At 37.1% G+C, this 26,348-nt stretch overlaps 1 protein-coding gene across 1 annotated transcript in view; it reads right to left on the minus strand.

The window, feature by feature from the left end:
• Positions 1-26,348, minus strand: part of PIKFYVE (phosphoinositide kinase, FYVE-type zinc finger containing) — an 89,817-nt gene that overhangs the window by 11,438 nt on the left and 52,031 nt on the right. The window contains exons 20-35 of the mRNA XM_070933208.1: positions 24,919-26,078; positions 22,875-22,975; positions 21,457-21,528; positions 17,231-17,402; positions 15,333-15,511; positions 14,966-15,079; positions 14,223-14,331; positions 13,677-13,831; positions 11,523-11,613; positions 9,524-9,584; positions 9,067-9,222; positions 7,827-7,947; positions 6,335-6,430; positions 3,996-4,079; positions 2,232-2,323; positions 371-535 (exon numbers count right to left, since the gene is read on the minus strand). Of these exons, the coding sequence (XP_070789309.1) occupies positions 371-535; positions 2,232-2,323; positions 3,996-4,079; positions 6,335-6,430; positions 7,827-7,947; positions 9,067-9,222; positions 9,524-9,584; positions 11,523-11,613; positions 13,677-13,831; positions 14,223-14,331; positions 14,966-15,079; positions 15,333-15,511; positions 17,231-17,402; positions 21,457-21,528; positions 22,875-22,975; positions 24,919-26,078 (2,928 nt within the window). The remainder of the gene's footprint in view (positions 1-370; positions 536-2,231; positions 2,324-3,995; positions 4,080-6,334; positions 6,431-7,826; positions 7,948-9,066; positions 9,223-9,523; positions 9,585-11,522; positions 11,614-13,676; positions 13,832-14,222; positions 14,332-14,965; positions 15,080-15,332; positions 15,512-17,230; positions 17,403-21,456; positions 21,529-22,874; positions 22,976-24,918; positions 26,079-26,348) is intronic.

Raw genomic sequence — 26,348 nt, forward strand, 5'->3', positions numbered from 1 at the left:
TCTGACACAGCTTCACTAGATATCTTCTGCCAGCTTGCTAAGAGCAATTTTTCTTCTCCCTCCTTGTTTTTAGTGAGAAACAATGCAAATCAATAATTAAGACTGAAATGGACAGGAAAAAACCAGAAAGGCGATCCAAAATGAAAAAGATTTGTCACTTGTTTTGAAAAAGATCTGAAGCTTTTGATTTTGGATGTCAATGTGTGGTCATGTTTATTCCAACCATGTATTCTCTACCCCCACCACCCCCATTAAGTTTTGCTACTATTAATATCATTTTTCAGAAGATGGAAACTTTTGTGCATTTCATTAATCCAGGAATACTGGGTAGGGGAGAGGAAAGCAAGAATGAAGTTTTTACATTTTGTACCTTGGTTTTCTGCTCCTTGGTTTTCTGCCCCCTCTTTTCCTGTCTGCCCCACCTGGTAGTAGGCACTGTCAGCTCCACGCAAGGTCTCCTTTTTCTGAGAAGACAGATCTGGGCTTTTCCCTCCTGTGCCACGGAAGAAGGACAGAACTCCATATGGCTTCTTTGCTAAAGACATGAACACAAGAAACATTTGGTGGGGGCTCATTCATCATCTACTCTGTCATCAAGCCAAGTGATTCCAATCTAATTATCAGTTGCTCCATGTCATTTCATAGCAGCTTGGAGAAATTCTATTGAAGTGTTAGGCAAGAGCACTATTTTTTAAAAGTTCAGGATAAAATTTTACCAAACACCAGTGACAAACAGACCATCTATTATCTCAGGTTAATAAACAACACGTAACCTCTGATTTAATCACAAAATATCTAATTATCTTGGTTTCCATCTTATTTGAATCAAGAAGCTATCCTTCTGCTAGGTGAGAAGCCTGGCTTGTTCCTCATACAGTGCAGATTAAATGATCAGATATGGCTCAAATGCATTCATTCAAAACTGTTTTAAAAAATGAGAAACAAAAAGGTAGCATACATATATTGTTCACACTTTGACTCATTAAATTGCATTAGGACTGCACAGATCTTTATCACCATTGAGCAGGTAGATCCTGCCTTTGAACTCGACCACTTAAATTTACATAATTGATTTGCTACTGTAAACGAAGAAATACTCTCCATTTAGGGGGGAAATTCTCCCTAATGCAGCCTTCTCCCAGATAGGCAGAAGTATGAAAAGTAAATCCTATAAAGGAAAGAAGAAAACGCCAACTCTGATTTTGCTTGCCTAAATGTCAACAAAGGAGTGATACCCTTTGAATACTTATAGGCAATCATTGAAAAGAAGGGTAATATTGGATCAAAGGGCTTCATATACAGCAGAAATTGACTGATAGTAAGAACAGTTTGACAACAGAATTATTTATGTGGAAGAGTGGTGAGGTCCCTTGTTGCAGGACTGGAAAACTATCTGTTTGAGTTAGTCGACTGCTGTTCCTTACTAATGAGATACAAATTCTGTCTCTTCCTATGAATTGTCAGAATTTAATACATTAAAATTCTTTCTATACATTATTGTCTAATATACATATGTGGGAAGTTATAGGAAGTCAGATTCCAAATGAACATCAGGAAAATGTCCTAATAGTAAAAGTTTGAGATATGAAACCAATTATCAAGAAACATGTTTGATTCCCTTGACTAGACAGGTTCAAGGGGAGGACAGGATAGGGAAGTATCTGCAGGGAATTCTTTAATTTTGATTCCTGAACTGAGCCAGTAGAGAACAGTTTTTCTAACAAGGCATTAAAATACTAGCAGCATATCTTTAAAAGCAAAAGTGGATTAATCATAGCAGGGGACAATATCATGCCAACCTTGACTGATATAAAAAACCTAAGCAAAACCGGATCTGATTAATACTTATATAGAAGATCATCAGACAAGCAAGAGTGTAGATTAGACCGGGAAGTTGGAAAGCCTCCTAAAAGAAGGCAACAGCAAAGGTATTTTTGCAAACAAACAAAAAAAAGATGCTAAATTCAATTCAAAGGCTTCATTTCTATGCATTCAAATGCGGTTTTAGCACAAACTTTGAGATTAATGAATTAATAGACCTCATTGATTTTATTAAATGATCTTATTAAATTTATTGAAACAATATTTCCATTAAATTTGTTGTGGGGTTAGAACAAAACATTAGATAAATCTGAGCAACAATATACTGAAGTTTTCAGGATCTGATTTTCAAGTCCTACAGTAAGATAGATAAAAGGATATGAACATCCACAAAATCTTAAATTTCTTACGCTGTTCAGCTTCAGTTGTTTGGCTTGCCTGCCCCACACTAGTTTCAGGTAGTCGGACTGGGCTGTTTGTCTTCACTCTGCTCTCAGCCACACTGGAAATCAAAAATAGTTTTTTGGCTACAATTTACTTAAAATCCATCTGATGCAGATGTGATTGCACCAAACATAGAAGCCTAAATTTTGCAGAAGTACCACCTTACATACATATGGGTCATATTTAATTTAGTGAACATAAAAACAACTCTGCTGGATTAGAATATGATTCTGTAAAAGCTAGCGTACATTTCCCAACATATGCCTTCTAAAATCCACAAAAAGAGAAAATTTGCTCCCAGGTTGTCTGCAAGAATGCTGCTTCTGAAATTCAGATTTCATTTGGTTAATAAATAGCCATCAACAAATCTACAGATAGGCTTCCAGGATTTGCTATAGTGACACTAGTCTAAACCTGTCATACCTAAAAATGAAGCTGGCACACAGCAGGGTGGGCAAAAGCCAGGAAACTTGTTTAAGGAATCAACTTGTTAAGGAAACAAAGGAAAACATGTCACAAAAAACAGAAGGTGGGCCTTAGCACATGGAACCCCTGGCCAAATCCTATCAGCAGTTACCAGACCTATAAATCAATAACGCAAGAGAAGGTGCCTGTCTTATGGATCAACAAAGCAAGGACTTTGGGGGATGAAAGGGGTCCTGAAGCCCACCCATTCTTTGAGTCATCTTTGGACCCAAACTTGGCAGTTTCCGTTCCTCTGGCTAGTACCTGGCAGTCTAGTTCTTCAGAATGTAGGTAAGTGTGGATAAGTGTGAGTTGTCTGTGGATGGGTGGAAAAGAGCAATTGTACATTGTACATAAAATGTACATAAAATATTGCTGTTACTTAAAATTTACTGTGTCTCCATGTGTTCCAAAAAACTGGTTGTGTCAATGTTTGGTAGAAAGTGATTTGAGCATGGCTATTGACCAGAGCTATGAGTGAGTGATCATAAATTGAACTCATGAGTGTGTGTAATAATTCAAAGCTTCATATAGTAAATTTCCTGGAAAATCTCAGATACTAAAATTATATTGAACACATAAACAGAATGCTAGATTTTGAAAATAGCCCAATTTTATGTAATACAATATCAAGAGAAAATGTTAGTAAGAATCTAGATCAGCCTTTTTTAACCTAATGCCTTTCCAGATATGCTGGGATTCTGCTGCCAGAATTTCCAGCCAAATTCAAAGGATGGCTGGATATTCTACAATTTAGAGTGCTCTTGAAATCCATAAAAGTGCTCTTCCAAGTCTGTGTATTTCATGTGTGTCATTTGTTGCCAAAAGAGTGAATGGATGAAGTAGAACACACTGTTGATGATTTAAAGGAGCAACCATAAAGAGCCTCTGCCGGCAATTATCAAGGCTATAGGAGGACCTGAATTATTCTTAAGAGCCCTAATTCAGTGGTGAAATCCAATTTTTTTTACTACCGGTTCTGTGGGTGTGGCTTGGTGGGGATGGCAGGGGAAGGATACTGCAAAATCCCCATTCCCTCCCCACTCCTGAGGGACGAATATTGCAACTCTCCATTCCCACCCCACTCTAGGGCCAGCCAGAGGTGGTATTTGCTGGTTCTCCAAACTACCCAAAATTTCTGCTACTGGTTCTCCGAAACTGCTCAAAATTTCTGCTACTGGTTCTCCAGAACCTGTCAGAACCTGCTGGATTTCACCCCTGCCCTAATTGAATGTACAACTAAAAGAGAGAAATTAGTTTGTCACCTGTTTGACAGAAATCCTTCTTCAATACTGCTCTTCAAAGATAATTTTGATAATTCATCTAAGGCATTTTTGTATTCCTTGCAACTGAAAATAAACAAATAGAGGTTTTATTCAAATGGTTCGATTCTATAGTTTAAACTATGAGTGGGCACCATGCAAACAGATAGTTAAAGTATTATTGGGAAGATAAACTTGTTTCTTGGTTGTACTACTTTGGACTTCAAGAGGTAATTCTCATGTACTCCTGCATGTTTTTGTAATGCAAATACTCAAGCAATTATTTCTGCTTACCTGTGTCTTCCCTGCTCTGGATAGACTGAAGGAGGATGATAGAAAGGACATCAAGTTGATCAATTGGGGTGGGAGAAGAATGGGTACTCTAGCCTTCCCAATGACTTTACAGCAGTGATGACAAAGTGTTCTGCCCCAGCTATGGATCCCAAAGAATGTAGCACACAGAAACTCCTAACAAAACTCAGTTTACTTCAAAACACAGTCTTTTGCAAATGCAGGCTGTTAATAAAACGTTCTTAACAACCTGCCAGAAATTCCACAGATAAGATAGAGTCTTACTAGAGTTGGCAGAAAGCCCAGAAGCCAGGTTTGCAGAGAAAATTCAAACTCAGTGATCAGCGGTAACGAACGGACAAACACACGTTGTTTCCTGCAGCTTTTTACAAGCTGTGTGCAAACTTAAATAGGCTAAGGGAGTGGCCAATTAGCCCCAAGCCTTACTCTCGAGGAGACCTCCTCCTGAGTAACCACTCCTGCCTTTTGGCAGCTTTGCGTGCTCGTGCATTGAGAAGAGGCTCCTCCACTTCATCCTCTTCACTTAAAGGAGCCTCTGGAGGTTCTAAAGGCCCTGGCTGAATCCCTGCCTCTGGCACCACATCTTCTTCAGCCTCCTCGCTGTCCAACTCAAGCGCCGGCTGCACAGGCTGCTGGCGCGACACCACACCAGCCTCCTCGTCGGGATCAGCAACAATCCGCGCAGGCCACTGGCGGGCCACAACACAAAGCTACCTGTCTGATCATTCCAAAAGATCTAGAGCATAGGTGTCAAACTCGATCATGTCATGTGACGTATTGCAATGTTTTTTGCCTTTGCGGAGCCGGGGTGGGTCAGATGCCCGTGATGCATCTGACCCACGGGCCACCAGTTTGACACCCCTGATCTACAGGATGGTGCAAAAGCAGCTTGCCTTTAGTAGAATACAGCAGAATTCAAGGGGCTGTAACTAAGCCTGAGTTCCTAATAGTAGAAAACTGCCTCTGTGACAGCTTCAGAAAAAATGCTTAATTTGCAAAGTCCTCAGGATAAACTATATTTGGGTATACTAGATTGTAACACCAGTCTGATGTGCAGATGAGACCAGAACTTTTTGCCCTGCCTACTTTCATGTAGATAAAGATGACTTGCATGATGGAGGTGAAGCATTGTGAAGAACATGTATTCACATAACCTCTGGCTGAAGTAGGAGGTGATCAGCTTTAGTGAAAAAAATAAAAAAACACAAAATAAACCAGAAATGGCTTATGAAAACTTTAGATAGTACATGATATGAAGATGTATGTGATCAATATGAAATGTTCAAATCCACCTATTTCTAAAAGAACACCTGAAGCCCAATTTAAATATGTTTTAAAAACTGCAGACACACAGAGTCTTTCTGTGGAGAAATGGTTGCCATATTTCTCCTAGTATAATAATTAAGAGAGGGTTAACAAAAAGTCAAGCCAATTCAAGGCATGGAGTTTATTAAGAGATGTGCAAGAATAAATTCTTCATTTTCCAATTTTATCAGCCTTTTAGCGGGTGAAATTTTATTTAAGGAAATGATATTAATTTAATATGGCAGCTATACTTTGCAGCACTTAAACTGACCCACCAGAAGGATATAGGTAATTTTGGGTACTAAGAAAGTTAGTAGGGCTCATGTTATAAAGCACTGACGTATAATAATATATTTGTTTGTTTGTTTATTCCCTGTTCTTCATATAAACTGTAACAAAGTCAGATATAAATGAAATAAAATGTTTAATTGGAACATACAAGATTTGAATGCTCCCCCTCCCCAGTCAAAAATACATAGGTGGAGTCTAGATGAGTGCTCTTGGTAAAGCTTTAAAAAGAGGTCGGGCAGGGTAGAAGCAGCAGTCAATTAAACAAGATGGATCAAATGATTTAGCACTGTGCTTTAAAGACTCAAAAGCAAGCAAAGAATTTGTTTTTCTGAATGTGGAAAAAGAAATGTATCGGGCTTCTACTCTCACAATCCCCAACAGGGAACCACTAGGCTGAAAAAGATTTCTAGAATCAAAGCAGGAAACCAACATACCTAAGAGCAAAGGCGATGATGGAGCTTGGTTCCTTTTCACAGACAGCAATAGGAACCCGTTCGTGCTCATACATTAAGTAATGCTTGTCGGGTTCACTACATTAAGGATACAAAAATTACAACATGTTATTTGTTTACGACAAGCAGGTCTGTATCACACATTTCTCGGATGCAAGAAAACTTTGAATTTAAAATAATTTCTACCCCTCAAAACAGAAAATTAAGCAGAAGTACCTAATTGGCCTCTTTCACTATATTCTTAAAAGTAAACTATTGGGGGAAGGAGAAAGAAATAGAGCTCCTTCCAGGTGAATACAGCAATAAAGGAAATTGGGGTAGTCTTTATGACTTTTATTGTTTTATCCAAGTATAAAATATAAAGGAAAATAAAAATAGGAAATTAGGGGAAGGAAAAAGAGAGGAGGGGAAGAAAATATGAGATACAAGGGGGGGGGGAAGCATTGACTTCCCTAGTCTTTTTAGCACAGTACAGGATAACAACATTATAGCATCAACTTTTTACTTTTACACATTAGTATATATACAGTACTAGCCATTTCTATAACAACAAATCTATCTAATCGGCAAAACCAAAGTCAAAGTTTCATTTTTTTTTCATCAAAAAAACAAATCCAGAAGTGATTTCCAAAAAAAAAAAAAATTAAATATATTCTCCTCTCCCAATAAAGCAATCAATTTAGCCATTTATGCTTTTTCTTCCTTGCTGTGGAAATAATATATATTTCTGTTTGCATTTAATAATCTTTATAAATTTATCACCATTTATAATAACAAAATTCATTGTAATCTTTCAGATTCTTTAATCTGAAAGGGAAAAATACTTTTTCCCATCCATTTTAAAACACTAAACTTTTCTTTAAAAACACTTCTAAGATCAAAAAGTTCTAATACATCTTTTGTTAAAATTAGCATACATACTTTAAAGTTCACTTTCAGTCAGACCAATAAAATTCCAAGTAACTCCAATTAACACATGAAATAACTTTTAATTTAGCTATGACATTAGCTGAAATTTTGGATAAAGATGAAATTGTTGTTCTTTATTTTTATAATTCCTGATGCTAATGTTTCACTGAAAGGACAATTCCAAATTAGCATAATAATCCAAAGAAGAAAATCTCTCTCTCTCTCTCTCTCTCTCTCACACACACACACACACACACACACACACACACACACACACACACAAAAATGCAAGTAACAAATCCCCAGCTCTTCTTCTTAAACTAATATTAAGGTCCCTGTGAGACTAATAAATAATTAACAGAAGACAAAGATTAAAGTTATCTCATTCTACATTAACTATTACTCCACAGAAAATATATGACACCTAGTACATCAATGGATTAAATATTACTGTCTTTTCACCTGACAATAGGCATTGTAACCAAGGAGAAATATGAATAAAACAAGCATCCAAAAAACCCCATTGTACAGAAATTATTTTCCTTCCAAGCTGGATTTTACTTACAAAGGGGATGGAATCGGATTGTAGCTATTTCCAGGTAACAGATTTGCTAGAATAGCCTTCATGGTGGATTTTTCTTTCACCTGACTATCCATAGAGCCCAGCAAATGCCCATCAAACACATCTGGAATAAAAAAGGAAGGTACAACTTTTAATATTGCTAGACCTCCAAGATTTCTTTAAAATGCTCATTCTTGGGGTGCTACAGAGATAATTTGTTGTCTCAAATTGATAATTTCAATAATTTTGAAATATACTGCTGCTTCTGGAAAATGGTCAATAAGGCTATGAACTTTCATCAATCTAGAATCCAATAATAATAACAACATATGAATGTTAAGCTCTGAAATAAGGTTCATTGATCAGCCCCTTTATAGTTCTGAGAAAAACAAGGTCAGAGTTATAGAATATGACATTGCAAAAGGGCAGTCTGTGAAATCTGTCTCTCTCTATATATATTCAGAACCCTACAATTGTTAACAAATTCTGTAATGGGCAACACAACTTGAAGATACTAGTTGGGGAATTCAGCTCCATCTGGTCTAATCAGAAATGTCTATCCCAAATGAAAAGGTAATGAAAGCTAGCCTAGTGTAGTAATTAAGAAGCTGGGCTAGAAACCAGAAGGCCAAGAGTTCTCATCCTCCTTTAAGCCCAAAAGCTAGATGGGTGAATTTGGGCCAGTCATTGTCTCTCAGCCCAATCACAGAACAGTGGTGGTAGTTGTCATAGGAAAAATAAAAGACAGGATCATTAAGTGCACTGCATGGGAGCAAAGTTCTGAAGAGTTCTTGGTTTCTTCATATTCTCTTCATTTTAATTATAAATTCAATACTGATAAATAATTCAAAAAGAAACCTTTTGCCTTAATAGTGCATGATCCTCACTGTATTATCATTACAGTGTTCAGGGTTCATATCAACTGTACTTCTGAAAGCAACCCTATAATTTGAGTCTGTATTTTGATACTCTTTAGCGCAAATGAAGGGACTAAGACCAGGAAAGAGAAATTTCCCAAGGTTATCTAGTAAATTCAACAGAAAAAAATAATGTGATTTTTTTTTTTGAGCCAAACCACCTTATATGTATTTTGAATAATAAACAAACATGGAATTTCTTATAATGTCATTCTAGCCAGATAGTTTTGAAAGTAGCAAGTATAATAAGATTTAAACTAAACCAGACATCCAAGACAGCCTAGACCTTCACAGAAGGAGTGAAGAGAGAAAGACCCCGCTGATACCTTCTGAGCTGCCAGCTGCATCTGGATCAGAGAGAACATTGGCAAAGGTGGACCCTCCTGTCAACTGGTCGGATACAACCTCTGGAGGAGTAGGAAGCTGGAGTAGAGAAGAACTGGTGGAACTCTGGCTGGACAGAGTAGTCAAGAAACGATCTTCTGTAGAGGAAATATACAGACATTGGACCATTCTTAGAATGCCTTCGAAATAAGGTATGTGTGCTTCAAACAACCACCAAAAAGATTTTAGCGCAGATTGAAAAAAGTTAACTGGATACTAGGACAAGCACTCTTTAGCATTTATACTCTATGAAAACCAGGTCAGGTGGGTTTTTTTCTTAATTTTCCAAATATTTCAACATAAATATTAATATTATATTTTCTTAAACTGCACGTTCCATATAGAAAATGGAAAAGCTGCAAACATACAATGACACATCTTCTTAAATATGCAGCATACCTTTCTCCCCATTCTGAAGAGCTGGAGAAACATTGCGAGGAGATGCATCCATTGAACTGATCTGTAGAACAAAGAGTTATTTCTTTCATATTGAGAATTCTTCTTCCAAATCAACACCATTTTGCTAAAAAAATAAACCACTCCTTCTCAATGCACACAAACATGAAAACATGTAATCTCCTGAAAGAGAGAAATGGACAAAACTTTTCTTCTTGGTGTTTCTCTAGAACAAGTGAAGTACTCCTCATTTTAAGAAATATAATTGGATATTCATCTCCATTCAATGAAAAAGTACAACAGTTGTCAGAGAAACTGTGGCACTGTAATACTGTGACCTATAATGAGATCTGTAGTTCATCTAAGTCCTGTTAATAAATATTTTGCTTAAATGAACAATCTATACAATAAATATACTGTGTCATACCTTTACTGAACACATTTAACACAACCATTCTTTTAAAAAAATGTAGAGCTTAAAATTAAATAATTGATTATAATTCCTTTAGCAACAGTGACTTCATACACTTCCTACACTGGTTGATCAATTCTGCATATCAACCTGGCAATATTTTGGCCCATTCTTTTTTACAGAACTGATTCAAATGAATTACATTTTTGAATTGTTATGCATGCCTATGCTTCAGATCACACTGCAATATTTCACTTGGGTTAAGAAGAAGGCTCTTGATTCTAGTATTTCAAAACAAAAACTTTCTTTTGCTTCAGCTATTCTATTGCAGATACATTTGAAGATAGCATAATTATTATACTGGATGAGATATGTCTGTTTAAACATCAACAGATGCTTGATGGGACAGGTGCTATAACAATAACCTGTAGAATTTCCTAGTAGAGTCTAGAATTCATTATTATTTCAATAAGCCAAGCTTTTGATCCTAAGGCTACAAAGCAATCCCAAACCAAGAAATGCCACTTAGTGCTTAATAGTCTGTAATTTTTTATCAGAATATAACATCTTACTTTTTCCAAATAAAATTTGCCAAAAAAATCCGTTTTCATATCATCTATCCACAGAACACTGTTCCAATAGCATCTTGATGAACATGGATATCAGACAATGCAAGAAGGGCCTACAAATCATTCACCATTATGTTAGATATTTTGCAATCTCCTGGAGTGTAGAATGCCTTGCCCTTGTGATGAATGACTGTTCTTAGAATCAATGAAGTTTCATTTTCTTCATTTGTAACCTGATTGTGCACTGATGGAGGTCAAAGACTTTGGCAATGGTTTTGTAGTCCTTTTCAGACTCATGTCTGCAAAAATCTCTTTTGATCATTCAACATATCTACGTTACAAAGAGCAAACCCTGACTGTGGAAACCATCTTTTTTTAATAGCGAAAGCCCTCTAAATAGAGAGAGCAGACGTGATTGTTATCTCACCAATTAGAATATTTTACTTAACTTATTGCCTTCGTTGCCCTAAGGTTTCCACATTTGTTTTCAAATAAACATAGGGAGTTTTGGCTTAGTACATTAATGAAGATACGAAAACTACATTGTTTTCTATTATTTATATTGTTTTAACAACAATTTCTATTAATAAGACTGAGATGATCATACCATAGATCAGTGTAGAATTACAAATAGTTCTAAAGCATTCTCAAACTTTTTCTTACCCATGTAGCTTTCTGCAGCAGAAATCCAAAGTCATGCAACCACCATGTATTCTCTGCTGCAGTTTGGCAATTTGTAAAAAGCATTGCAGGTGTTTCACAATTTCCTCCTGCATGTAGGAGGAGTTCAACAGAACTTAACTTTATTCTAGATTTATTATGCTAATGTGTGCACTTAGAAGCAGGTGCTTTCTGAACTAGCAATACAGGGATACTGTTTCAGGCACTACAATAATGTAAGCAAATGCCAATATTTAAATGAATAGTATTTTATTTGCAAAGAGAAAATGGTATTTGTACTGCTTACTTCTACTTACAGATGCATTTTAAATATATAATCACAATTATCAAAATCCATTACCTTATTCTCTTCACCTTGCCTTAATCTCCCAGGACTCGGTGGCACTGAGGGGCGCTTCCTCCCTTTTTCTTGTTGGAAGAGATCTTGCAGCCTATAACAGATTTCATATTATCATATGATATTCTGATATATCTAATGCCAAAAAAATCATATTACCAAGGAACCAATTTTCCCTGAGATATGTAAACCATTTAGAAAACAAACCTTATGAAGGCAAACAAGCCTTTTATCTGGAGTTCATTCAGGTCATATTTATTAGATTGTTAATTGAAAACCACACTGAACTGACAATATACAGTCAGGTCCAGAAATATTGGGACATCGACACAATTCTAACATCTTTGGCTCTATACACCACCACAATGGAGTTGGAATGAAACAAACACAATGTGCGTTAACTGCAGACTGCCAGCTTTAATTTGAGGGTATGTACATCCAACTCAGGTGAACGGTGTAGGACTTACAGCAGTTTGCATATGTGCCTCCCACTTGTTAAGGGACCAAAAGTAATGGGACAGAATAATAATCATAAATCAAACTTTCCCTTCTTAATACTTGGTTGCAAATCCTTTGCAGTCAATCACAGCCTGAAGTCTGGAACGCATAGACATCACCAGATGCTGGGTTTCATCCCTGGTGATGCTCTGCCAGGCCTCTACTGTAACTGTCTTCAGTTCCTGCTTGTTCTTGGGGCATTTTCCCTTCAGTTTTGTCTTCAGCAAGTGAAATGCATGCTCAATGGGATTCAGGTCAGGTGATTGACTTGGCCATTGCATAACATTCCACTTCTGTCCCTTCAAAAACTCTTTAGTTGCTTTTGCAGTATGCTTGGGTCATTGTCCATCTGCACTGTGAAGTTCCATCCAATGAGTTCTGCAGCATTTGGCTGAATGTGAGCAGATAATATTGCCCAAAACACTTCAGAATTCATCCTGCTGCTTTTGTCAGCAGTCACATCATCAATAAATACAAGAGAACCAGTTCCATTAGCAGCCATACATGCCCACACCATGACACTACCACCACCATGCTTCACTGATAAGGTGGTATGCTTAGGATCATGAGCAGTTCCTTTCCTTCTCCATACTCTTCTCTTCCCATCACTCTGGTACAAGTTGATCTTGGTCTCATCTGTCCATAGGATCTTGTTCCAGAACTGTGAAGGCTTTGTTAGATGTTATTTGGCAAACTCTAATCTGGCCTTCCTGTTTTTGAAGCTCACCAATGGTTTACATCTTGTGGTGAACCATCTGTATTCACTCTGGTGAAGTCTTCTCTTGATTGTTGACTTTCACACATATACCTACCTCCTGGAGAGTGTTCTTGATCTGGCCAACTGTTGTGAAGGGTGTTTTCTTCACCAGGGAAAGAATTCTTCGGTCATCCACCACACTTGTTTTCCATGGTCTCCCAGGTCTTTTGGTGTTGCTGAGCTCACCGGTGCATTCCTTCTTTTTGAGAATGTTTCAAACAGTTGTTTTGGCCATGCCTAATGTTCTTGCTATCTCTCTGATGGGTTTGTTTTGTTTCTTCAGCCTAATGATGGCTTGCTTCACTGATAGTGACAGCTCTTTGGATCTCATCTTGAGAGTTGACAGCAATAGATTCCAAATGCAAATAGCACACTTGAAATGAACTCTGGGCCTTTTATCTGCACATTGTAATTGGGGTAATGAGGGAATATCACACACCTGGCCATGGAACAGCTGAGAAGCCAATTGTCCCATTACTTTTGGTCCCTTAACAAGTGGGAGGCACATATACAAATGCTGTAAGTCCTACACCGTTCACCTGAGTTGGATGTACATACCCTCAAATTAAAGCTGATAGTCTGCAGTTAACGCACATTGTGTTTGTTTGTTTGTTTCATTCCAACTCCATTGTGGTGGTGTATAGAGCCAAAGATGTTAGAATTGTGTCGATGTCCCAATATTTCTGGACCTGACTGTAGTTCTTCTTTTATATTCTGCAGTCAATGCAGCCTATTCAGAATGTGCCAAATGTCTGACAAATGCATACTTTATTACTCTATCAGTATCTATTTTTAATAAAAAAATCCAATGATGATTCATAACCAAGTATCTGGAAAAAGAATACCCAGTAGAAAAAAAACAATCCTTAATTTTCCACTTGAGGAAGCACTCCTTTTCTTACCTGTTATTCCATGCTTGTAACATCTCACAGAGACTTTGCTTTTTGGCTATTAAAGATTCAGAAATTGAATGCAGCTGCTGAGGAGTGTCAAGTGAAGAAGAAAGCATCCTTGCTTGGATTTTCTCTATCCAGTTTCTAAATTCCACTTCCTCCATCTATCAAAGGAAAAAAAAAACAACAAGCCCACACTGACTTTTCTCAGATGGAGGTTGCTATTCCTATCCTGCATTACCTTCCAGGGGGCTTCCAAGCATCAATCAAATATTAATAGCTTATTACTTTAAAGGTACCTATTTCTGCAGAATCCTTAATAGGAACAAGTGTCATGTTTTCAGCAGCATGGTAACAATTGGTGACTTTTACTTACATACTGCAGTTTCAACTCAGCCCTGTCCACACTACTTTCCAATTACTGAAAACTGGATTGATGTTGGATTCAGAATAATTATCACCTTAGGGGCATAGCTGCTTTCTTTAGCTTCATGTATCCTATACCTTCTGTAATGAACAAGAATTTAATTCCTATAAACATGTAGTGCATTATACCTCCTTTTGGGCAAAGAGATCTTCCATCTTTTCCTCCCTTGTTTTGCTAAATGTGTCTGTTTTCAAAGAAGTGAGGCGCTCATCAACAGCAATGTACACCTGAGATATCCTGCAACAACAATAGGCATACTCTGAATCCAAACTCAAAATCATTCAGAAGTTGCATTCTTGCAAGCTCTCCTTAAGAATTTTATACAATATACTGCAAATTGCAGTTTTTCAGAGAAACTAACCTAATTGTCTATATTAGGCCAAGAAACACTTAACAAGTATAATTTTCATATTATGTATTTGTTCAACAAATGTTCAGAGGGAACACATACAGTAGCTTAAATCATAAAATAAACAAGAATACAAAAGATAAGGTCCAAAAAATTATTACTGTTTGCTAACATTTTCAACTGACTTGAATGTATATGTTAATCAGTATTATTAAAAAATTCCACATTATAAGTTGTTCAGGCAAAAGAGAGTTCTTCCATTTCTATCCAGAAGCACAATACAACTAGCAAAATATTAGGAAAACTCTACAGAAAACACTGTGAATTTCAAGGAAAAAATACAATATTATATTTTAGTTTTGAGACCATGGGGTGATCATCATGCTTTATCCATTATCTGCTACATATAGCATTAAGTGCACAATACAGTTAGTTGCTATCCTTCAACATTGGGGCAATGAAGGAACCATAACACAAACTTCAAATGGGACATACTGGGCTGGGGTGGGGATGTAAACCTACTTCTGTGAAAAGTCTTTCAGATCTTGAAGCATGGTAATCTTCAGTGGTAGTTGACGTTTGATGTAGATCTTAGGATGAGGGATACATACCTCCAGTAACCGTATAGCAGAATAACTAGGAAGAGAACAAAACACAACATTGAGATGTAAGGCCTGCAAACATCATGCCATGTGAACGGTAAATAAATTTTAATATTAGTGAGAGAACTGACCACACTTAATTCAGCATGCTTTTAAGGTGCTAGAAATGTCTACATAAACAAAGTTATTTAAAACCTGTAAAACATATGCAGTGATGATATTGGACAGAAGGTATCTAAAAAGATATGCTTTGTTTTTTTTAAAAAAAGGTAATTGAGAGTTTTTACCTGAAAGATGCCACCATCTGATTGTAGGAAAAATACTGGTGATAGTCATGATGTATGGAGTGGCCACATGGTTCAGCATTGGCTCTTCGAGTGTATTGATAGCCATAAAAGCGGAGTTCAAGGTATTTGGCAAAGGACATAGACCATGAATCATTGGAAAGTGGAACCACAGGTGTTACCTAGAAGAGTTACTATGATTTTATACCCAGGAAACTCCTGATTTGCCCCCAGATCCACTCAAACCAATTTGATTTTGCATTTCAGTAATTCTTGAATGTGACAAACAAGCATACATCTTATCTTAAATTATGCTGGCAGCTGTGAAGAAAACATTAGAAGTAGCCTATATTCAGATGGGGATGTTATTACATAGAAGTAAGAAATGGAACTATTGACTTAATCTGTCATATAGAGCCTTTTAAAAGGCAAATAACTTAAGCTATCGCAAGCTTTCTCATCCACTTGGTAACTCAACAGTCTTCTGCTCATAACAACCACATTTGTTATTCCCCAGAGAGCTCCATTGCATAAGAGCAACTTTTTCCAAACTGATGCCTTCCTGATAGGCTGGACTTTAAATGAGATTTGGAGCCCAAGCATGTCTGGAGAAAACTATATGGAGGATGTTGCTTTAGAGCATAAGGCTTGCATTGGAAAATTATTGGACTAAATTCAGTGGTGAAATCCAAATATTTTTACTATTGGTTCTGTGGGCATGGCTTGGTGGACATGGTGTGGTGTGGTTTGGTGGGCGTGGCTTGGTGGACGTGACAGGGAAAGGATACTGCAAAATCTCCATTCCCACCCCACTCCTGGGGTAAGGATATTGCAAATTGTCCATTCCCACCCCACTCTGGGGCCAGCCAGAGTAGTTCTCTGAACTACTCAAAATTTCCGCTACCAGTTCTCCGAACTGCTCAAAATTTCTGCTACGAGTTCTCCAGAACCTGTCAGAACCTGCTGGATTTCACCCCTGACTAAATCTCTCCATTATTTCACTGCTTATTCCTAGATGGGCTATTCTCCCTCCATCTTGGTCCTTCCCTGCCTGTAATCTGGAAATAATAATTGTTGATAAGAAAGACAAAAAGTCTAGATAGTGGACATTGTAGTACCTGGAGACAGCAGAACAGAAGAAAAAGAACTGGAGAAAATCACAAAATACAAAGACCTGCAATAGAAGTAGAATGGCTATGGCAAAAGAAAGCAAAGATAGTACTAATAGTAATAGTAGTCTGGGGTACAATCCCAAAACAAATTGAAGCACCACTTGAACACCATTAGCATTGACAAACTCATCATCAATCAATTGCAAAAGGCAGCTTTACTTGGAACACCTTATATCCTGCAATGATATATTTAACACCATCAAAGGACATCTGCCTATCCCAGGTCCTTGGAAAGGACTCGATAGGTGGATAAAAATGCCCCACCCAGTCTAAATATCTAGCTGATTGTGCAACCAACAATAACAATAATGTCTGTTTTAAGAACTAGGTGACATAATATCTTTGCATTCAATGAGGTCACTGTAGGAAAACAAAGCACTACTGTTATTATACTCAGATTTCCTAGCTTCATTTTATTTTTGAACGGATTTTTTAAAATGAAATTTTATGAAACTAAATGCCCTTCAACATTACTCATAAAATGCAAAAAGCAGGAGGGCTGAGGTTTTGTTTGATTTTAAAAGAGCACATTCAATATATTATGAATAAACCCAGATACTTTTTAGAGAAGAATTAATGCCCTAAAAGTGGCATTATTGTGCATTCAAAATGAATTTTTCCTCTCTCCACTATCCTCAATTTTGCGCCTCTTCTTGTAAATTTGCCAGCATTTGAATCTCAACATGAACTACCTGACTCTAGAAAAAGGCAACTGGGATCTCCTCTTACCTGCTTGCATAGTCTACACCAGGAGTAAGTGAGAATTGTATGCTGATAACCGGGCACTGGAGAGTCCAATTCCTTCAATATGATCTGTACGCAGCCTTGTCCATGGACAAAGCGACGGATGTGGTGCACCATTGGTGTTTCACAGAACATATTTGGGCACTGGTAGGAGGGCCTTCAAGCAATAAAGAATAATTGTGAAAAGTTTAGTTCTTTTGGTCTGAAGTTCTATAGCAATGGTTCTTAAACCATCACATCCTTCATTCACTCATTAGTTCATTCATCACCTGCTCACAATCTCCATTAGCATGTCCTCCTGTTCATTGCTAGTCAGATGGACAGCATAGAGCCCACTTAAGCCTCGTGGTTAATAAATACTTAATTTTGCATTACAATACTGATGTTGAGCCTTTTGAAATGGAGAGGTTGGGAAGGCATACAAAAATGTAAGCTCTTCACTGAAAAACAAGAACTTGCTTTTAAAGATGAAAAAAGAGGAGTGTTTGTTTAATTGGGGGGGGGAGAGTTCCTGCATTTTCCAAATATTTATTTAGTAGTCCATGATCACAGAAAGTTTGAGAAATCCTGCTCTATTTTACTCCTTCTAAGGAAATGAATGGTTAACTTGCTATTATCATGGCATGGAACATCCACATCTTGTGTTATATTTCCTCATTTTCACTCTACAGATAAATCTGGATATACAACTAGTCATTTAGCAACTGGCTGAAGTTAAAACAGACCCCGAAAAAAGGACTTAGGACCCAGATTCATTTTATTTTATTTTATTTTATTAATTTAAAAAAAACATACACACACAGAAAAAGAAAAAAATACAAGTAAAACAATACATTACATATACAACATTTAAACTTAGTGTCTTATTTCTTAAGATAGTACATCGGTAACTTACATTTCTCAATATCTCTATGCACTTCTCTCCTTATATAACAATATTTTTAAGTTCTATTTTAACTCTAATATGTCTCGTTTGGTACATGAATTAGTTCAAGTTTTTAGCATCGTCTTTACTTTGTTTTCTTTTTCTCCAACCATTGATACCATTTTTCCCAAACCAGGTAGTATTCAGATTTTTCCTTTTCTTGGAGTTCTTTGGTGAGTTTGTCCATCTCGGCACATTCCATTACTTTCGATATTAATTTATCTTGCGTTGGGATTTCTTGTAATTTCCAATTCTGTGCAAAGATGATTCTCGTTGCGGTCAAAACGTGTGTGATTAAATATATTGTTTCTTTTTCGTAATTTTTAGTGAATATACCTAATAAATATGTTTCTGTTTTTAATGGTATTTTTTGTGCTGTTATTTCTTCCAGTTGGGTTTTGATTTTATTCCAAAATTGTTTTGCTTTTGGGCATAACCACCACATGTGATAGTATGTCCCTTTTTGTTTTTTGCATTTCCAACACAGTGGTGAAGTATTGGGGAACATTTTTGAAATCCGTGCTGGGGGGAGGTGCCATCTATAAAACATCTTGTAAGCATTTTCTTTATATGATACTGATAGTGTCAATTTACTATTAACTTTCCATAATTTTTCCCATTTGGTTAGTTCAATACTTTTCTTTTACTATTTCCTCTTCTAATTTATATGTAAGTAAAAAAATTGTAAATTTTGGTTATTAATTTCTCATTTGGGCCCAATAATATTTTATCCAAATCGTTTGGTTCTTTTTGAATTCCATATTTCTCCATGTCTGATTTGTATCTGGATTTTAGTTGTAAGTATGGCCACCAGTCAATTTCCACACCTTGTTCTTTTAATTCTTCTCTGGTTTTTAATTTCCCCTCCTCGTTTAAGAGATCTTGATACGTCTTCATTTTATTTGTGTCCATGGTATTTGGATACATTTGTGCTTCCATTGTTGAGATCCACCGTGGGATGCCTTCGTAATGGTTTTTCCTAATTTCAGTCCAAGTTTTTAGTAGTCTGTCTCTTACTATATGCCTTCAGAATTGTTCATGTTTTTTAGGTTTCTCTTCCCATAGATATGTGTGCCATCCTTTCGTCAAATCAAAACCTTCTAATGTTAGTATGCGTTCGTTTTTGAGTTCAATCTACTCTTTGATCCAAGTTAATGTTGAGGCTTTGTAGTAAGTTTGCCAATCTGGGAGCCCGATTCCTCCTCTATCTCGTTTGTCCTGTAGGTGTTTCAGTTTGACTCGTGCCTTCTTCCCCTGCTAGATATACTTTCATATCATCTTATCCAGATCTTTGAAATAGGTTTTTCCTAGGTTTGTTGGTATCACCTGGAATAGATATAGCATCCTTGGGAGGATGTTCATCTTAATGGAGGCAATTTTACCTAGGAATGATAGCTGTAGTTTAGCCCAAAGTTGCAAATCTTTTTCTATTTGTTTGGCCAATTTATTGTAATTATCTTCTTTAAGAGTCGATATTCTATTGGTAAGCCAGATTCCTACGTATTTTACTTTCTTTGCTGTTTGTATTCCTAGCGTGTTTTCCAATTCTTTCTCTTGGTTTTTGGTGAGATTCTTGGTTAACATTTGTGTTTTTTGTTTGTTAATTTTCAGCCCTGCCACTTCCCCATATTGTTCTATTTTGGTCAATAATTTAGGTCCTGATTGTAGTGGTTTTTCTAGGATAAGTACTATGTCATCCGCAAATGCTTGCAGTTTGAATTTCTGGTTCTTTATCTTTCCTAATTTCTTTCAGTAGTATTTCCAGTGTCAATATAAACAGTATGGGGGATAGGGGACATCCTTGCCTCACTCCTTTGGGACCCAGATTCATTCTGATGTCCAGTCCCCCTTTGCAGTCACAGGACTGCATTTTGGGCACTCAGCAACCAGTCTGCATTTATGGCAGTTTGCAGTATCTTACAGTCATGTGACCACAATTTACATTCCCCCGCCCCCCGAAAGCTGCATTTACTTCCAGTTTCTGAGAAAAAAACAGCTCATAGCAAACAATGGATTTGCTTAATAACCGTAATAATACATGTGAAATAGTTTTGATCCGTGGGCAGCTATGCTCAGTTAATGAAATTTTGCAAAATATATCCCTTGCAGCAATGCAGATGGTAATAGGTTACACCTGACTCTGAGAAATGCTATTTGCTTTAACTGATATTAGGTGAGTCACAGACTATACTACTTTAGATTTACACTTGCACAGGTGCTATTATGGTAACATATGTGACATTTTTATTATAGAGAATCTATGTTTTCTTAGTATTTTATCTCATCATTTTATTTTATTTTTTTACTGTATATTTTTAAATTTTGCTGGTCATTGACTCAATAAACAGTATTTCTTTCTCTCTTATTTCTTTCTTTTACTAGGAACATGATAAAATAGTCATAGGACAGGGATGCCCTCCGTACGGTCACTCACGCTCTCATTATTTTTCGGCTGGATTACTGCAATGCCCTCTACATGGGGCTGCGCTTGGGGTGCACCCGGAGGCTCCAACTGGTCCAGAATGCGGCGGCGCGGGTAGTTACGGGTGCTTCCCGTTACTCCCATATAACACCATTGTTGTGCGAGCTGCACTGGTTGCCGGTGGTCCTCCGGATCTGCTTCAAGGTGCTGGTGCTCACCTATAAAGCCCTTCATGGCATGGGCCCAGGGTACTTGCAGGACTACCTCCTACCGGCCTCCCACCACCCACTATGTGCGCTCACATAGGACTGCCTTCCTCTGGGTGCCATCGGCCAGACAGTGTCAGCTGGCGACCCCCAGGATGAGGGTGTTCTCTGTGGTCGCACCGACCCTCTGGAATGGTTTACCCACTGGGCTCCAGACAGCCCCCGACCTCCGCACCTTCCGCGCCAACCTAAAGACAAATTCAGCAAATTCCCTGATCTGCCGTGCATTTTAATTTGAGGGATTTGGGGTTTTTAAATCAGATTTTAACATTTTAATTTTATTTATTGTTGGGTTATCTTAGTCTGTGAGCCGCCCCAAGTCTCTCGGGAGAAGGGAAGCATATAAATTTGACAATAAATAAATAAATAAAATAAATATTTATCATTCTAATAAAAATCCAGATTGATGAAATTAAATAAAAAACACTCCAGTAAATATCACTACTACATCAATATGAACTGCGCTACTTCATCACAAATATACCATGGCTTAAACCTTCATAGAATGTGAATGAAATGCTTTCATAGAATGCTATGAAACAATCCCCTAAATATACTGAGCCTATTTTCATGATAATTTAAAATCAAATATTCTTACCTGAAACAATATCTTTCTAGAAATACTCCTAAAGTGAGATCATTCTTCCCATAGAACTCCATTACTACCATCCTAAAAAAACCAGAAACCAAGACAGTTACCTTTAAAATAATTGGAGTTATTGGACATTTCCTGCATGCAAGAGGCCTTTATTGTTTTTCCAAATGTCAAAGAAAAAATATATGGCTCTACAGAATTTAACTGATTTCTAATTCATTATCAACATTACTCTCTTAGTCTTAAACAATTACTGCTGCTCTCTTGCTTCTTTGCAATGTAAACCCAATAAAATGAAAAAAACCCAAAATAAATAGTCAAGAGTTGTGAGATTACAGCAAAATATAAATTCAGTTATTCCATCAATATGCTGCAGACAAACACAGCTGCTGCTGCATATTTTATGATTTGGAAGATAGAAGCAACAAAGTGCATCATTACAACTGCATGTTATACTGCATACTGCATGGTCCACCATTCATTCAACACAAACTGCCTAGGGTCCATAAGGATCTAAGCAGTTAATAAATAAATAAAATAAATAGATAAAAGAATGCCAGATACTGCAAGGTGTGAGTTCAACAAAATGCTAATCTATATTTTAAGTAACTCAAAAATATGTCTGTATCCTAGAAAGAATTTAAAATTTTTGAGTCCTATCTTTCCCAATTTTTAAAATGCCATTCAAGTTTTGATTTTAATGAGATGCACTGAATTTGCAACACCACCCTCAGTGTTATATGATCCTTTGGGGAAGATTAAGTGCTTTATCAGATTGGGTGGGGAGAGGCGAACGGGAGGAGCAAAACTTTGCTAATCTGATTCATTGCTACATTGGTTGGAAAGTATATTTGAGCTCATCCATCCAGCGATGGCAATGGACTTTCCTCCTGTCCTTGAGATGGGAGGGAAACATGTTGATACAAAAACCACTGCCCACTCGTTAGTGCTGCAAGTGTGGTACTCTTCCAGAGAATAACATGGATAACTGGCCAACTCTGATCAGGGATCTTGTGCTGGCACAGCTGCACTTGGAGGTTATCTGTTGTTGAGGAATTCTTGAAAAGAATGCTCTCTTATGCCTCTTAATTGAATTCTGCCCAGTGTTTTGGGATCCACTGAAGTCCTGTTCCTTGGGCCACTGATGGACCATTCAATGGACAAAAAACCATGGAAGGAAAAAAGCATAGGATGAAAAAAAAGAAGGTGGGGTCTCGAAGAACCCTCTCTCCCAGGATTATAAAAACCTTGTGTTGTGTAGCAGTAATACCGTAGTAGTAGTTGTAGTAGTAGTAACTGCATGTTTACAAATCAGTAAATGGCAAGCCTCTAAGGAATATTCTCTATTTCCCCATCAAATAGAAGAGAAGTATTTAGGGCATACATTTAAGTAATTAAAGTAAATAAAATTAGTCTCATACCATGGGCTAACACAGGCACTTGGAGCATTGCCAGACTGGGCTGAAGAACTACTGAACAAAACACATAGTCTCTGATGGTTTGTACAGCTAAGACAGTCCACCTGGGAAGACATGTAAATGTAAAAGAGTTATTATGTTAGCAATGGATGGACTCAAGTATAATGTTTATGAGTACACTGATGGAAGATCTGAAGAGCCAGATTGGGTACAGAAGGTCTATCTATGTGGTTGTTAAGAATCAACACCAACCTGATGGCACATAAATCATAATCAATATTTACATACATGCATTTTCAAGGTAAGCAATAGTATACCAAGCATAGTAAAGAAGTAAGAAAAAGTTAAATAAAGGTGCAAGACAAGAAAATGAAACTTAGCTGCACCATTTATTTATTTACATTTATAACTATAATGTGAACATATTTTAATTTGACTTTATGCAAACTAAATATTTACAGATAACAGAAATGTATGCATAGAATTGGGAATAATGCTATGTCAAATGTGATAAACTTTTAAGATATCTGAATTATACAATTCCATTCCTAAATGTATGTGAAATCTTTGCTTCATGTCTCTCTCCATTTCTTTTGCAGGAATCAACCCCTTGCCATGCACATTACACTTTTTTTTTCAATTTAAACTCTTTCTTTATCTAATATGAGGAACATAGGGATCCATCATTCAAGGTTTATTTTTAGAAACTGTAAAGGGACCGCCAAAATGCTTTGCTATTTTTCAACTGAGCAAAATTTCAACATCTTTGAAGTACAAGCCAGTCTGGTATGGAATAAAAAAGCCACATCAGTTCACTGAGTGACTAGCTCCAGAGATGTTCTTGGAGTTCTACAGAAAACAGTATCAAAACATACTACAGTATCATATATGTAAAAATATACATACCAGGGTGGATTTGATTTAAATCAACTCGATTTAAATCATAATTTTTAAAGAGCAACTGTCATCTCTGCTACTCCTTTGACCCGCTGTTGACTCACCGATAGTCCCAGTGTTGCAGAATATACAGTCTTGTGCTACATAACTAAGCTCCATTTCATGCTGAATAAACTAAATTATTTATGTATCTTAAATAGAAAACTATCTTACGATAGATTTTTACCCCAAAAGTTTTTTATTAAAATAAATTCAATAAAAATAAAAAAAATCTGATTTAAATTTAAAAAAATCCGATTTAAATAAAAAAAATCCGATTTTTTTGATTTTTTTTTAAAAAATCATTGATTTTTATCCACCCTGATACATACTATATTTTTCTCTTGAAATACTTTCCCATTCAGCCAAATGCCTCTTCAGCATCTTTGTTCGGTTTGGTGTATATAGGTGCCTTATACTTTTTCAAGGAGCAAAAGGCATTCTGAGATTATCATTACAGATAATCTATGAGTTACAACCATTTGTTCAGCAGCTATCCAAAATTATGATGGCGCTGAATGAAGGGAACTTATGACCAATCCACATAATTGCAACCATCACAATATCCCCATGGTAATGTGATTGCTACTTGTGATGTTTTGTGCTGGCTTCCCATAAGCAAAGTCAATGGGGATGCCTGCAGGCAAAGTCACAAATCACTCCTTTTTTTCCCAAGGAGTCCTACTAGAATACGAGATTCCAAGGATCTCGTAGTTCATAGCACCCCTGCCAACCCATATCCCCTACCAGCTCACTTGTGCTCCCTAGTGCCCACCATGGCGCCCAATAACCTACTTGCGGCACCTGTGCACCCCACCACACTCTTAAATTAATGTGCTTATGCTTCATAATCATACTGCTTAGTAATGGAAGTTCTCGTCCCAATTGTCATAACCTGAGGATTACCTGTACTGTTTCTCATAGCTTTTGCTACGATACACTCTAATCCTAACTCTTACCAAACCAAGATTAAAACATTACGTAGAGGGTTGGGCAAGAGTAGAATTTAATTTCAAACATTCCTGAAAATAATACTTTGTTGGAAGATATTTAGAAAAGATTATTTCTTAGGTTTCTGGAATCCACCAAACTATTTAAAATATTCACTCACTTTTTGAGACCATAGAGATTCACTCTGAATGAACATTTTTTCATCATCTTCACTCCTGACTCCTAATTTCACAGCCGATGCTTCTTTAGATTGAACAAATGGGTCTGTGTTTTTCTGCACAATCCTTCCTCCTCTGGCTCGGAAGTCAGCAACCATTCTGGCCAGGTTTGAGCTACTATTTAGAGGCTCAGCGATTCTGGTGCTAACAAGTTCATGGGAAGGTAGAATCTGGGTAGGCTTGGCCTGGATACTTCCATTCATTCCTTGTAGTCCAGAGAGATCCCTTAACAACTGTTTCTTCCTTCTGATATCTAGTTCTTTGTACTCCTTGTTGAGCAGAGGAGAAAAAAAAACTTGCTCTGAGAAATATTCTCTTGTGGGACATCTCATGCCTCTCTCTGTTAACAGAAATGGCTCACGGAATGAGATTACTGGGGAAATACCAAGAATAACATCCTTCAGTTCTTGTTTAAATGCTAAAGAAAAAGTTTTGAGGCGATCTTCAGAGGAAGTCACTTCCTCTGTGATATACAACCCAGTGTCATCTTGCAAAGGATCTCTAAACTCCCTGGTCTGACTTTTAGGTTCCTGGTAGTCATTAATTACCCCTAGAGTTTCCAGCTGTTCAGTATCTAAGATTCCTAGTTGTTGTTCAGTCAAGTCAAGAGGTAAAAGGGCCTCAGAAATTATTTTTGTTCTGTATAACGAATCGACCAGAGGATATGCTTGCTGCTTCTGGGGAGCAGCTTCTTGTAAATCACCATTGATCTGGTCATCGTCTTCTGTCAAAGTCCATTCTTCATGGGAGCCTATCTCATCTAGAGACATAGATTCAGATATAACAGGCAGCTTATCTGAGGCTACATCAGTCTCTTTTCCTGCTGTGTCAAATTCTCTGTTCAGGAGATCTTGCTGCCCATCTTCTTCCCCGTGTTCTTCCATCAGACTCTGGAAGGAACCATTTTTGCTCAACTGAGGAGGCATGGCAAACTCGTCCATAAGGAAGGAGATCTCCAACTGGGAATGATAAGCCACACAGATCATAAAAATAAGGATCTCCTTCACTCGAGCCAATTCATACTCTCCTGCACCACACAGCTTGACAGTGCAGCCCAGGTGTTGAGGGCAACCTTCAAAAAACATCAGAGTTTTGGTTTGCTCTGAAAGAGAAGAGAATGATGCTTACTATATAATGACACTTATTCTCTCTACATAGGGTGGTGCTTTGGCTGATTTGTATATGTTTGTCAAAGTTATTAATGATTCAAAATGTATTCAAAACACAGTCAAATCAGAAATTCAATTGATTTCCATTATATCTTTCAATCCATCAAGTTCCAGAGTTTTACTTATAGATTGAACAAACACTTTTAAACTGTGAAAATAACATGAAATATAAGAAAAGCACTGCATAAATTCCAATGTTGGAA

The sequence above is a fragment of the Pituophis catenifer genome, unplaced genomic scaffold, assembly GCF_029215685.1.
Source record: "Pituophis catenifer annectens isolate HBS135680 unplaced genomic scaffold, rPitCat1.0.hap2 SCAF_1, whole genome shotgun sequence".
In the NCBI taxonomy this organism is placed as follows: Eukaryota; Metazoa; Chordata; class Lepidosauria; order Squamata; family Colubridae; genus Pituophis; species Pituophis catenifer.